Consider the following 14120-nt stretch of genomic DNA (forward strand, 5'->3'; position numbering starts at 1 on the left):
CGCTAGCGGAAGTGACGTCACTTCCGGGTCCTACCGCCTGCCGGGATCGAGGCGGAGCGGAGCGGCGCGGGGCGGCCATGTCGACGTCGCTGGGCTCCAACACTTACAACCGGCAGAACTGGGAGGATGCGGTGAGCCCGGGGGGAGCCGGCCGGCGGCGGGGGGCCGTGCTGTGGGACTGGGGACTGCGGGCTGGGCCGAGGCCACGCGGTGGGGCCCCTAGGGCCGAGGGTGGCTTCTGCTACAGAGCTGGGGAGCGCGGGCCTCGGGAACGTCCTTTGGGTTGGGTGCGTGTGAGGTGGGCGGTGAGAACAGGAGCGGCTGGCCTGCTGCGGTCCTTTAGCCATCAGGGCGTGGGTTGCGGCTTCTCATATGGCTCCTGTGAGCCGGTTCTATGAGCACCTTGCTAAGGCAGGCCGGGTTTGCTCGGCAGGGTGAGCGCAGAGGGTGGTTCCAGTGCTCTTGTGATGATTTGATTGCTTGGTGCACGTTTTCTTTCTTTTTCCTCCGCTTAGGACTTCCCTATTCTGTGCCAGACGTGTCTTGGAGAAAACCCGTACATTCGCATGGTATGTGCTGGTGGCCCTGTGCCCTTCGTTGGGTGCTGATGGCCATAGAACTGTTCGGTTTTGAGGGCTCAAGCAAGCTTGGATGCAGGAGGGGATGCTGAGGGCATGCACTGGCTCCTTGGCTGTGCACTGCAGGCTTTACTTCATGCCTTTGTTAGTGCGTCACATTGTGGTGGTCGGTGCAGGGTTTAACAATAACTCGGTCCAAAAGCTGAGCAGGATGTCACAGTCTGATGTCTGGAGTGCAGGAAATACCAATAAAGCTTTGGTACCAGTAAATCATGTGACATGGGAAGCAACGAGCTGCTGAAATATTAAATAGATGAGCACAATCTCTAAAACCTGCATAACATGAAAATGAGCTGGAGCTGTCTTAGAAAGGCTGCTGACAGTAATTTAAATCCTGCTTTGTTGACCTTGGTTTAATATGTCCAGGATGAGTCAGGCCGTTCCATGCTGCTTTTCTCAGTGCTCAGTCCAGTTACACGGGGCATACCTTTAGATAATCTTTGCCTTGCGTTTCCTTTCCCCAAGTTTGCTGAGTGCTGTTATATTTTTATGGCATGTGACTTTATAGTCCGTATAGATATTTTAAAAATGCTTTGTTTTGGTGTGTTTGTTTTTATGCACTTACATCATTTTGATTAAAAATAGCATTAATAATCTGTTTCATGATTGTTTTTCTTTGGTATGTGAGGTGGAGCTCGTAATACTTTGTTTTAATGAGTGCTTCTAAAATGAAAATAGGTTGAGAGTTTCTTAGATTATCTTTTTTTGGTCCTGTTTGCCAGGCAAGAGAGATTCTGCTTAAGCACCAAAAGTAGAGGTGAGCGAGTCTAAATGCAGAATGATAAGAGCAGGAACACTGTGCTATAAGTTCAGTGATGACGTTTCATCATTCACTATATTTTGATATTTCATATTTTCTTTTCTATTTATTTATTATATTTCAGACCAAAGAGAAATATGGAAAAGAATGCAAGGTATGTTTATTGTCTTTTTGAAGAATGAGCTTCTAAATTGGTGCACATCTGGGAGTAATGTGTGTTCAGTGTTTTTTAAAACATCTGCTGGCTTCAGAAAGTGTTTATCTTGGCTAAGAGCTTAACATGTACAAAACTACATGAAGTTTCAGGTGCATCATCTTCACTGTGTTAGTTATTCTTGAATCATAAAATTACTGCTAACAGAGTTAAGATTTGCTCCCAGTTATTACAATTATTAGATTGTGCTGAAGTATTTCATATTTTCTGTTGCAAGTTTGTTTTTACTGCTATGTGATGCAGAAGTCACTGGAGTTTAGGTTTTGCTGTCAATCTGTTATTCTTTGCCAGCTAATAATTTGTGTTGGCCATTGTACGAAATAAGGCAGGTTTGTATCTGAGAGAGCAAGAATCATTTGGCGTTTCTTGACTTGAGTTGTCCCTCTGCCCCACTCTCACCCGAGGCAGGGACAAGGCACGTGTTGAGATCTTGCTTCTGTTCTCAGATACACGTGCAGCAGAAGCAGATGCGTTTTCCAACACATAACACAGAGTGCAGTACTTCCTGTGTCAGTAAGCTCTCGCTGGCTTGCTGCAATTTCAGTGACCTCTTAGTTTGCTCATAATTGGTAATTTGTCTCTAGTAGCTCCATGCTGACATCATCTGGAATAAAAAATGAATTCTTTCCGTTGAGTAGATCTGCTTTCAGCATTCAGGTTACTTTAATAACTCCAAACCTTCCCGGACCTTCCAAAAGCTTCCTCCCCTCACAGTAAGGCAGCAAATAGCAATCAGCATTATCCTGAGCTCTTCAACTTTTTTTGCCTAGAACTTTGCTGAAGATTTCAGTGATCCTAGGCGTGTTTGAGTTCTACATTTCCATGCAGGAACTGCTCTGGTCTCTTGGCTGTGGTGCGACAGCAGCTCGCTTGTCTGTCTTCCAGATTTGTGCCAGGCCTTTCACAGTGTTCCGCTGGTGTCCTGGTGTTCGGATGCGTTTCAAGAAAACAGAAGTGTGCCAGACCTGCAGCAAGTTGAAGAATGTCTGTCAAACCTGTCTGCTTGACCTGGAATATGGTGTGTAGCACAAAGGGCCGGCTGAGAGAAGCAGCAGCTCTGCTTGCTTCTGAAGTGAAAGCTTCTTAAAATGCGTGCATGACATTGGGAGTAGTTGTTTCCAGACTTTGAGAAGAGCAAGTCTTTGTGATCAAATCTCTTCTGAGATTCAGGGGCAGCTTGGTGTACTTGAGCAGGAGACAAGTTATGTCTGCTTACCCTGAGTTGCAGTAACTATTTTTTTGCTCTTTCAGCTTGTGCTTCATAGGGGTTTTTTGTTTGTTTAATTCTAGGTTTGCCTATTCAAGTCCGGGATGCAGGACTGTCCCTTAAGGATGAAATGCCTAAATCTGATGTCAATAAAGAGTACTACACCCAGAACATGGAGCGAGAGGTGAGAAAGCATCATTGTGAGCATGGTCTTTGTGTTTGGATGCGTACAGGGAGGGAGGGGATCAAACACTTTCTCCAAAAAAGAATGACCTGCGTCATCTTCAAATCATGTGTTTGTTTTCATTCTGCATTACGTGTCAACACTGTGTGTGTGTATATCTGTAATAATTTGCCTGCCTCTTAACTGCTGTGTAGATAGCCAACTCTGATGGCACTAGACCAGTGGGTGCACTAGGAAAAGCTACTTCTACCAGTGACATGCTGTTGAAGCTGGCTCGGACCACTCCTTACTACAAACGTAATCGTCCTCACATCTGTTCCTTCTGGGTAAAAGGGGAATGCAAGAGAGGAGAAGAATGTCCTTACAGGTACACCAACATCTTACATAGTTTCTGTTCACCGTGGTCAGATATGCCTCCCCTTAGGGACTGAAGAACAGGAAGTGCTGCAGTGGGCAGGAGGTGCAGCACTGTGATTGGAGTTGGTGTGAAATTAGCAGTAAGGTGGCGTGCAGCATCCGTGGAGAAATCCTTGTTGTGACAGGCTCATCTGTGAGGAATTTGCTGTGTAGGTTTGTGGTGTTTTGCCAAAGCAGTGACTGCAGCCCTTCTCTTGCATAGTTCATTTCTTCACGTTGTGGCGTCAGTTCCCACAATCACAGGTCTTTGTGTTTGAACAAGAGGCCATTTGAAATCCAGCTCTTACGTTTTGTAGTGCTGAATGCTTGGCTGTCAGAAGTGCCATTCATTCTGAGCTCCAGGCAGTTGTGCCAGCAGTGTGTTGGTAGCCCCAGTCTGACTTCTTCGGGCTTTTTGTTCCAATGTGACATCTTTCTGTGAGCAGGGCTAAGCGTGCAAGCAAGCAGATGGTGTTTAGAGGGGAAAGTAGTGGATGAAGTCATGTCAGCTGCAGCTGTTGCTGCTGTTAAGAAACGCTTTGTTTGCTGAACCCCAGGCATGAGAAGCCTACAGATCCAGACGATCCTCTGGCTGATCAGAATATCAAAGATCGTTACTATGGAATTAACGATCCTGTAGCTGATAAGCTGCTGAAACGAGCATCGACCATGCCTCGACTGGACCCTCCTGATGATAAGACCATCACTACGCTGTACGTTGGAGGGCTTGGAGATACTATCACTGAATCAGATCTCAGGTGTGTTGGTGTGTCTGCTTGTATGTTTTATGCTTTGGGTACTTCTCACCTTCAAGGGAGGAAATCTGTCCTTCAAAGGGGGGCAAAAAAACTGGCTTTCAGTTTTCTTTAATGGGGAACTCGTGGGCAAGTGCAGAGGAGTGCCAGCTTGTTGGAGAACAAATAGACAAGCACATTTCAAGAGCTTTGATTAAGAGAGAAGTCTTAAAGATGAGTCATCTTTCTGAGTTCTTGGGGATAATGTGTTTTACTTTTTACAACAAATTCCATATCTTCTCTCTAGTTAGCTGCTGAGAAAAGCCCTAACCCTTATCCTACACTAAAGCATTTCTTTTATTGTTCCACAATTACATGCAAGAGCAAGTGGCTTGATTTGTACTCACTGCTCTGAACTGGTGATGGAGAAAGGAAAGGATCCGAACATACCTGTTTGGTCACATTTAACTGCTGTTATTCTGTGGCTAAGAGGAACAGGCTTTCATCCTCTCTCATCCTCCCTCCACGCAGAAATCACTTCTACCAGTTTGGGGAGATCCGGACGATAACAGTCGTGCAGAGGCAGCAGTGTGCTTTCATCCAGTTTGCCACCCGACAAGCTGCAGAAGTGGCTGCTGAGAAATCCTTCAACAAGCTCATTGTCAACGGCCGCAGGCTCAATGTCAAGTGGGGAAGGTGAGCACTGGAGTGACACGGAGACACGTTATCACTTTCTCAGTTGCCCTGTGCATGCTGTCCTCGGGGGCTTGATTCTCAAATAGACAGAACTGTGTGGATCTTTATTTAGTTATGGAATCTGGAGAGCTGGATTGGCTGTTAAGCTGAAGTAGGTAATGAGCTGCTACATAGCTGGGGTTCTCTTACAGTCTGTTCTTTTTTTCTTCTTTTTTTTTTGCCCAGCAATGGGATCTGGGTTTGAGATAACACAAACTGTGCAGGGAGTTTGCTGGTTGAAGGTCACAGATGAGTTTCTGTGGTTGTGCTTCCTCTCTACATCTTGTAAACAGTATGGCATACTTGGTTCCATACTTGGTTCCAGCCACCTCTGAGTAATTTTTGTTCATTTCTGGCCTGCAGCAGTGGATCTAAATGATGAAATGTGGAACTATCTCCTTACCTTGCCTTTTCTCATCCTTGTCCTTTGTGTTTCTTAGGTCCCAGGCAGCGAGAGGTAAAGAGAAGGACAAGGAAGGTACTACAGAATCCGGGATAAAGCTGGAGCCGGTTCCAGGACTTCCCGGAGGTAAGGGAGTAGCTTTCATCTCTGAAGCTGACCTGCCTCCATGGGAAGGGCTGGAGTTAAAGCTCTGCAAGCAATATCAGCTCAGGACAGTAGAGGCACTGGTGAGCCCAAAGCAGTTACTGACAGTAGGTCTGTGGCAGATCCATCTGGAATGGGAAGTGAGCTTTGTGTAGAAGCAAATTCTTGCTGAAAAAAAGGTTATCATGTGACTGGTGAATGAAAGTCACTCAGCTCCGAGATACTGGCAACACAGGCTGTTCAAGGCTTGATTCATGTTTTTGTAATTCGTTGAGTGTTGTGTGAAGGAAAAAAACAAAGCTGGCTTCTGGTGGATAAAAATGGGGGGGTGTTCAGCAGTTCTTCCACAAGGGCACGCTGGTTGTTTCTCCTCCCTAAAGAAAGATGCTTCTGCAGCTCTTGGGATTTCCATAACCACAGTGCGTTTGCTTTTTGTTGTTGTATCCTGCAGCCCTCCCACCTCCTCCAGCTGCAGAAGAGGAGGCTTCTGCAAATTACTTCAATCTACCTCCTAGTGGCCCTCCAGCCGTGGTTAACATCGCCCTGCCGCCGCCTCCTGGCATTGCTCCACCACCACCTCCAGGTACTTGGTTCTCCTCTTCAGATGAAGGTGTGGAAATTGGGGTTCCAGCACGGAGGGCTACAGATGTAGTCCTTGCTCAGCTGGACTGTAACACTGATTTTCCTCATCCCTGACCATGCAATCTAAAACAATTGTATGAAATGAGCCGTCAGCACGCTTTGGTTGAACTGAGCTGCCTGTTGTGGTATGTATTCACTTCCAAGTTTTCAGGCATGTCACAGATCCCTGTTACTGGTATTCAGATCTGCTCAGGGTATTTGCTGACTGGGTACACGGTGCATTAACCTGAACATCAAAGGGTAATTCTGCAGCTGGTTGAATGCCAGCCTGTGTTTGGCTGTGTCTGTATCTGTCTGAAGACAAGTCTTTTTGTGGGGCATCATGTCTTGTGGATGTAGTTGCTCCACAGCTGAGTAGAAAGCAATTTAGATTGACCTTAGACACACGTGCCAGTCCCCCACCAGCTTTTATCTGCGACTGAGGATGTGTATTGTTTAAGGGTTGCTCCCAGTTTTACTGAAAAGAGAGGAGTGGTTTTGAAGACCTGAGGAATCACAGGACCTCTGTGACGTGCAGCAGTTAGCCAGGTGTTTTCCATCGGTACTCAAACAGCAGCAGGTCCACACTGAGTGCTCTGTTGCTTTGTCTGAACGTGACAGCTGTTTTTTTCCTGCAGGTTTTGGACCACACATGTTCCACGCCATGGGGCCACCGCCTCCCTTCATGAGAGCCCCAGGCCCCATTCACTACCCGTCTCAAGATCCCCAGAGGATGGGTGCCCACGCAGGAAAGCACAGCAGCCCCTAGCACGTCGTGCCACCCTTGTCATTTCAGTAAATGTTATTTTCTAGTTACCATGGTAGTGCCGTATGTTGAGCTGTGGGTGAACTAGAGAAGCCTTATTTCCCTGCTTGCAGACACTGGGCAAGCTGAGCTCTGTGTCACTGTTAGCTAATCAGATCGTTAAGACATCACAGATCTTTCATGTAGTGTATAGGGGTGGGGTGGGAGGGGGGCAGAAAGGACTGTCAGGTGGGGATCAGATGTATCAGAATTACAGTGCTGTTAGTGTATCCCATTTGCACACTTTTGAAATAAACTTCTGGAAAAACCAGATCAAACCCTTTTCAAGCCCATTTGGTATCTTCAGTCTGAACATTATGGACTGTTTAAATGTGATGAGAGACTTCTCTACGTCAATTAAGTAATGACTTGTTATTCTAATTAGGTATTAATCTTGTACTATTAAGCCAGGACAGAATTAGAGCTGAAAAACAAGCTTATGACATGTGCCAAACTCATGGCTTTGCCTGACAAGTGCCACAGAATTTCTCCTTTTTTTTTTTACTTAAAAAAAAAAGAAAGAAAGAAGCTTTTGGTGCTTTATTTCTAACCCTACCCTGAGCAAGATGAGCAGCAGGCAGCCTGCTGGTAGTGCAGGCATGACCTGGAGTGACAGGTGAGCAGTTTTAACCTAATGAAGGTCCCCAGAGGTTGGGCTCCTGCACCCCCTGCAGCTGTCAGCAGCGAAGTACAGCTGCAAACTTGTCCTGTGTATTTTCAGAGCATGTTTCAGGCTTTCAGGGGTTTTGGATGCAGACTTGAACCTGTGAGATGCATACAGTATGTTTCTGATTTGATAAGACATGAAACCTTTCTGTTTTTTCCTCCAACCATAGCATTTGTCTAGGAGCAGCTGTGTCTTCCATGGAGCCTGCAGTTGAATAAGATGTATGGGCACAGGGCTAGAGAATTTTAAGATGAAATGTATGTCTGCTGCTTGTAATGGATCTGTGGGCATTTCTCTGTAAAGTGAAACACAGTGGGACCTCTTCTGAAGCCTCATTTGCTTGTTTTAAAAAAAATACATTAAAATATGTGAATTTTTCAGTACTTTGCTTTGACCCTGGAGCAGGGTGCCTGAGGACTTTGATTTTATTCAACTGCCACCAAAGCAGCTACAGGGTGTGCTGTAACAGTGAACACACTGCTGGCTCTCCGCACTGCTCTGTAGCACCGGTGGCACCGGGTGCTGATCGTGCTGAAGGCACGTGGTGCAGTCAGAGGCACAGCCTGCACTGCCCTGCAGGAAGGGCTGAGCTTTGGGCAGAGCTCAGCAGTTTGGCTCTCATCAGGTGAGAGGCAGCGCTGGGGCACGTTGGTGGGTCAGGAGGGCTGCTGCTGCTGCTGCTGCTGCTGCTGCTGTGGCCCCAGGGTTCCAGGCAGGGCCTATGAGTGCTGCAGACAGAACTCGGGCAAGCTTTACGTGATGGCAATTAATTTATTTTCTAACCAAATCCTCACAGGTAAGCATTTTCTTCAGCCGATGGACAAAGGGAAGAGAGGTGGGTTTAGAACAGGCCAGAAGTTGTGCGTTGCAAGTGTATAATGTTAAAGGAATAGCCCTTTTTTCGTCCCATTTGCTCATCCCCTCTTGCTTCTGTGGGAAAAACAGCAATGCAAGTTTCCTGCCTGTACGATGCGTTGCTGCAGCAGAACTCCTGTTTGGGATTTCCTCTATGCATCCATGGATCAAAAACATCTTTTATCAGCGAGGCAGCTGTTAGCTGCATTTTACACCAAAATTTACTGGTTTAACCACAGTGGTGTAGGAAAAAAACCACTTTTATCCCAATGCTCCTTTTATCACAGGGTTAAATAAAGGTGACATGAAGAACTTGACAAAAGCAGTTGTAGAAAGCGTTGCAGCTTTTTGTTAGCGCTCAGCAGGACTTTTCAGGTGCTGTGGATGGCTGTGCTGGGTGCTGCTGTTAGCTGCACGTCCCACTGCCTGTCACTGCTGGGAAAGTTGCTGTAGTCAAATCCTCACCGCTGGTACTCACAGTATGGAGAGGCCTGGGGTTGCAGCAGGGGCGCAGCTGTGCTGCTGTTCCTCCCCGTGGATGCTGAAGCTACTCAGACACCCTGGCAGTAGCATTCAGATCTGTGACCCATGCAGCTCTGCAGTGTGTCTGGTCCAGCAGGGTCTGATCCTTACCAGCTGTATGAGGCCAAGCTGACATAAGCTGATTGAAGAGCTTAATTTGATCTTAAGGCATGCAGATAGGAGGAAGGAGGAGAAAACAACACCTGCAGCTAGCCAGTAGTTTAAGGAAATGGCACAGATTTCCAGCTCTTGACCTTTTCCTCGTCTCCAGGCTGTGCTGTACGTGTGTTGGTAAACAGGCAGCTCACCAGTTCATCATTTGCTTTTGCTGTCCAGCCCCATAACTGCATTTAACATGCCTGTGCCTCTGGTGACTTGTTCTGCTGGAGTTTGTCAGCACTCAGCTCTTGCTGTCCCGAGCAGAACGGCAGATGAAGAGTTGTCCTTAAGATGGAATTCCTCCGCAAGGACGCCACCTGTCAGAGCAGCTCTGTGTGTCAGCAAGCAGTGAGGCTGCTCGGTGCGTTGCAGCTGGTGGTCCTGCCATTTTCCAAAGCACGGGGGGGAGAACAGCCTGCTCAGGATTTTTGTGCGGTGACGGCGGTGGGAGCTCACAGGGATCTCCTTGCATCGGCGGTGAGAACTTGGCTGCTCAGCTTAGCGCTAAACGTCCTTGTGACAGTGACTGGCGTGGGGAGAATTCAAAATGGTCCCAGACCTGAGCTTGTTCAAATCCCATAGAAAAGAATGACAACGCGAGACCGCTAGCTTGACTTTCACCAAGTGCCAGGCAGGAAGATTTCATCCCCTCTCCCCTGCTGTGCAAAGTACGGTTCACTCTAGCGAGAAAAGCATCCGTGGCGATGAGGAAGGGAGCGTGGGTGCTACAGCTCATCACTCTCAGGCAGAACTCGTGCCCAGCCCTGAGGGACTCTGTTGAAGTTGGGCCTGCGGGCGATCACGTCCAGAATGCTCAGGTCCAGTTCGGCAGGAGGCACATAGAAGAGGTCGCTGAGCTGGGCTTTGTCGAACGGGGTGGGAGTCCTGTGGCACAAGAGAGGGTGAACTCAGCACTGCAGTAGATGGTGTGCATGTTTTGAAAGCAATGCGTAAAGCAGCTCTGGGAGCCTTAATTCAACAAGCCCAGCAGCACAGCAATAGCTTCCCAGGATGCTCTCGCACTCTGCTTGCTCAACAGTGTACTTCTGTGCAGAGTGAAGCTGCATTCAAGTTTGGGCAGGCCAGGGTAGCGCTTCTTGGTGTGTGAGTGCTCATGGCTGTACTGGGGAGGGAGGGAGGGAGGGAGCCTGCTGGTGCGTTTACCACAGTCTGTTTTCATGAGATGTGAAACACTGAGAGAGACCCTCTGGTCTACAGACAGCAGCTTGTTCACAGCTAATGCGTTCTGCAGGGGCTGAGGCTCCTCATGCCGCCTCCTGATCGCTCTAGCACATGTTCAGGCAAATGGCTTTCTCCTGGCCCTTGCTCCACCTCGCCTTTTGGGACGGCTCTTGAGCTCTGACTAACAGGAGGAGCAGCGCGGGGGCAAAGAGCTGTCATCCCTTTCTGCAGAAATGTCGGAAGGGAGCGGGGTGAGCAGTGCCAGCCCCCAGAAAGCCAGGAATGTTGGGTTTGGAACACTGCGTTGGGGCTCATCTATCAATAAGGCAGAGCTGGGAGTGTTTGCTTTGGGTAGCGCTGCGTGAACATGAGCAACGTGGCACTGTTTTGCAACAGCGTCCCAGGGAGAAACAAGAGGGGAAAGGTAAATGAGAGGCCGGTTGGGAAGCTGTCTCTGTCCCATTCAGAGTCACTTTCAGAGCTTTGTTTTCACTCTCTCTTAAGGTAGCAAACTTCAGCAAGCTGGCTGAAGGTCTGTGCTTCACAGCATGAAAGCTGAGAAGAAATCAGTCTGCTTTAAAGCAGTTGCTGTTGAGATGGTGAACTCTGCCTTGCCCCGTGACACATGTGAGCTGTGCTGGGATTCACCAAGCTCAAGGCAAGGCTGCTGGCTTCTCGCTGGCTGCTCTGTTCCAAAAAGCATGTTTTTCTGCAGTTTGGTATTTGATGAACTGAGAAGTGATTTAAAAGCCAACAGCTTGGAAGATCATGACAAGCCCAAGTTGAAAGCAGATTGGCTCTCTTGAATCTTCATGCCTCAGTGAAGAATTAGAGGAGGTGGTGAGAGGCTCGGTGTTAAATTAGCATCAATCTGTATTAAATAACAGTTCAAGGCTTTAAATAGAAAGGCAGCGTGTGAGAGGGGAGAAATGGTGCAGGGTAAAGCATCATTCAGAAACATGCCCTTGCTTGAGTCTCTGTCCGTAAATAAATACTGAGGCAGGAAGATGGGTAAATGCTGAAAGGAAAGAGCCAAGTGTTTGCAGCAGCTCCCTGCTGTTACTGCACCACAGCGCTGGAGGTGAATAGCTGGGAAGCTGTGGGCTGCCTCTACCACCAGATCTCCTGAATGGCCACCAAATGCTGGTAGTTTTTCCTTGGCAGTGCCCGTTCCAGGTGCTAACCTTGCCCCTGCTGTAACTGGGAGGCACGCAGGGGACACAGCAGCTGAGCTTTGCTGGAAGCAGCTACAGAGCACAGAGCTTGCCAGGCTGAGCCACCAGCAGCATGCCTGGAGCCTTCTGCCCCAAACAGGTGTTTGGAAAGGAGCTGGTGACCTCTTAGCACCTTGTGAGAAGATTAACCTTTGCACCCCCGTGCTTCCAGCAGCTGTTTGGCTACCTTAAGAAAATTAGGAGGGAGATTTGGTGCTGCCTGTGCCACTCCTCCACCCAGCTGGGATCTGAGTTTGACACCAGAGAACACCAGAGAACCCTTCTCCAGGAATGAGAACAAGCCCTCCAAGCTTCAGCAGGTGTCCCTGAGGGTACCTGATAGGATGGACGGATGGACGGACGGATGGATGGATGGACGGACGGACGGATGGACGGACGGACGGATGGATGGATGGACGGATGGATGGATGGAGGTGCCTCAGGCTGGGTTGCCCACACCTCATCCAGCCTTACCTGTTGAAGTTTATGAAATCCCCATATGGGAGTTTCATGGGCAGCTGGCTCTCAATGCCCACAGCCTTGTCCTTGTCACCCATGTGTCCATGCCACGGGGAGCGGTAGCCCTTGGGAATGGCAGTGACATTGAACTTCTCTGGGGGCACCTCTTTGAGAGGGGTTGAGTACCCTGTGGGGAGAGGGTTACATATGTATAAAAACACTGCTATATTTATATATCTGTAAATCCAAGGGGCTGTGTGGCAACACTGGCTTTCTGCAGACTCCAGGGCACGTGCAGAGCTTGTGGCATATCTGGGATGAGGACCTCTTCACTCCTGGCTGGGGGCTGTCCCCCATGGGCAGGGAGGGAGGGAAGGGAAAGCACAGCATTCAAATCACGTCCTCTGAGGGACGACCATGGTGCACTGCCCATCTGCCCATCTGTCCTATAGCACTGCATGGAGATCACAACAGGGTCAGATTTGGGATGCAAGCTTACCTGGTGCCAGAGAATCTGGATTGAGGACTTTGATCATGTGCAAGACTTTTTCCGTCTTCTTGGGCACCTCGGGAGGCTCACCATGGGGTGACACAGCCACGTGCAGCTCGGAGTGAAAACTCTGCTGGCCCTCAGCATTCCCAGCCTGTGGGTGGAAGGGTTGGGGGCTCAGCCTGCCCAGCTGCCCAAAACAGGGGAGCGAGGGATGCAAGCAGGAACACTCTGATGCTATCTTTGATGCTGTCTACTCACTGTCCACTCATTGGCTGCTCCTTCTCCTCTCTCGGCGCCATGTGAGCCAGCTGGCCCTGGGGGCTGCAAGAAGGGGAGGACAGGGCTCAGAGCTGTGCTGCCATCCCCGTGCTGTGAGTGGGATGTTGGACCACGCTGTGCACCCAGCCCACTGAGCCACCTCCTGCAAGAGGTGGGGGACACCACCCCACCCGGAGCCAGGCACACACCTTCCTGTAACCACTGGGGTGCTCAAGGACGAAGCGCTGCATCCGCTTCTGCCGCTGCTGGAAGAGCTGAGAGCCACGGTTGGTGCTCAGGGAGAGCTCCTCCAGCATCACATCCTGTGGTGTGCTCATCTTCTTGCCCAGGTCCAGCTCGGGTGCTGAGGATGTGAGGGGAGAGCACAGATGAGGACCTTGTTGTGAGGATGGGGGTTGCTATCGGGGCTTGGCAGTGTGTGTGCCCTCTGCTTACCATCTCCAGGATCCGGTTTCATGATGGTCATCGCCTGCTGCCACGCTCCTGATGCAGAGCTGTGGGATGAGGACAACTGCAAGAGAAAGATGGCCCTGGGTGACGGCTGGGCACGGGAAGCTTCTCCCCACAGCAGCACTGGGAATGCTCAGAGCCCCGGGATGCCCTACATGTGAGCAGAGCTGCGTTTTTGTGTGCCCACCCCAATCTTTGCATCTGTCGCCCCTCCCTTTCACTGCAACCAGAACCCCTTTGGGAAGCCTGGAGTTATTCTGTGTCTGATTTCCTTTTTGTCTTCCTTTAGGGCAGAAATATGCCCAGCACTGCCTGCAGCAAGGCGTCCTTACCCCTGAGCCCCACTGGGAGCAGCACTGTGGGACCTGGCTGTTCCCACCCTTCGCCTCAGCAGAGCTATTTTCAGCTGCTGGCTGCAGGATCTGCAACTCTGACCCCTTAGGGTGAGGAACCGAGGAGCCCAGCCTGTGTGTGAGTGGGGATTCAGGTTGTCCCCTTCCCCTAGGAGCCCTGGGCAGCTCTGGTTCCTCCCAGGTTGTGGCTGCATGGTGCATGGCATGTGGTTCTTTGCCAGTTCTGGCTCCGACGTTGCCCATCCTCAGCTGGCAGCAGCAGGAGGAACAGGGAACGGCTCATTCCTCTGCAAACCTTTTCCTGGCCCTGTCTGCTGCGTCCCATTAGGGGGACCACACCAGGACCCCGAGGCTGGGCTGTCCCCAAGCCTTGTGCACCCACCCGTCCCTTGGCCCGAGCGCGGCATCTCAATCCCCTACCTGGCCAGAGGATTCCTTGTGGTAACAGGAGCTGAGGATGCCCTGTGGTTGCACTGTGTACAAAGACACAGTATGGCTTCAGCCAGCAATGTTGGGTGGCCCCAGCTGGCACCCTGAGCTTCTGCCGCTCGCCCCTTGCTGGGCTTTGGCCGGGATGCCGAGGTCCGGCTGCGGAGCAACGGTTATTTCTGGCTGAGAAAGGGGCGGAGCGGGGCTGAGCCTCGGG

At 49.9% G+C, this 14120-nt stretch overlaps 2 protein-coding genes across 2 annotated transcripts; one reads left to right on the plus strand and one right to left on the minus strand.

Annotated features, from left to right (window-relative positions):
• Window positions 1-4: 4 nt before the first annotated feature.
• Window positions 5-7344, plus strand: RBM22 (RNA binding motif protein 22). Its single transcript, XM_048960393.1, has 11 exons — window positions 5-131; window positions 516-569; window positions 1523-1552; window positions 2498-2630; window positions 2903-3003; window positions 3198-3370; window positions 3957-4157; window positions 4665-4829; window positions 5309-5397; window positions 5867-5998; window positions 6675-7344. The coding sequence occupies exons 1-11, from the start codon at window positions 78-80 to the stop codon at window positions 6803-6805; spliced, it is 1263 nt and encodes a 420-aa protein (XP_048816350.1). The 5' UTR covers window positions 5-77; the 3' UTR covers window positions 6806-7344.
• A 6-nt stretch (window positions 7345-7350) lies between these two features.
• Window positions 7351-14055, minus strand: MYOZ3 (myozenin 3). Its single transcript, XM_048960394.1, has 7 exons — window positions 13895-14055; window positions 13107-13182; window positions 12860-13014; window positions 12651-12713; window positions 12399-12543; window positions 11915-12086; window positions 7351-9929 (listed from the first exon to the last, which is right to left on the minus strand). The coding sequence occupies exons 2-7, from the start codon at window positions 13135-13137 to the stop codon at window positions 9770-9772; spliced, it is 726 nt and encodes a 241-aa protein (XP_048816351.1). The 5' UTR covers window positions 13138-13182; window positions 13895-14055; the 3' UTR covers window positions 7351-9769.
• Window positions 14056-14120: the final 65 nt, after the last annotated feature.

Source organism: Lagopus muta, chromosome 14 (genome assembly GCF_023343835.1).
Source record: "Lagopus muta isolate bLagMut1 chromosome 14, bLagMut1 primary, whole genome shotgun sequence".
NCBI classification, from domain to species: Eukaryota; Metazoa; Chordata; class Aves; order Galliformes; family Phasianidae; genus Lagopus; species Lagopus muta.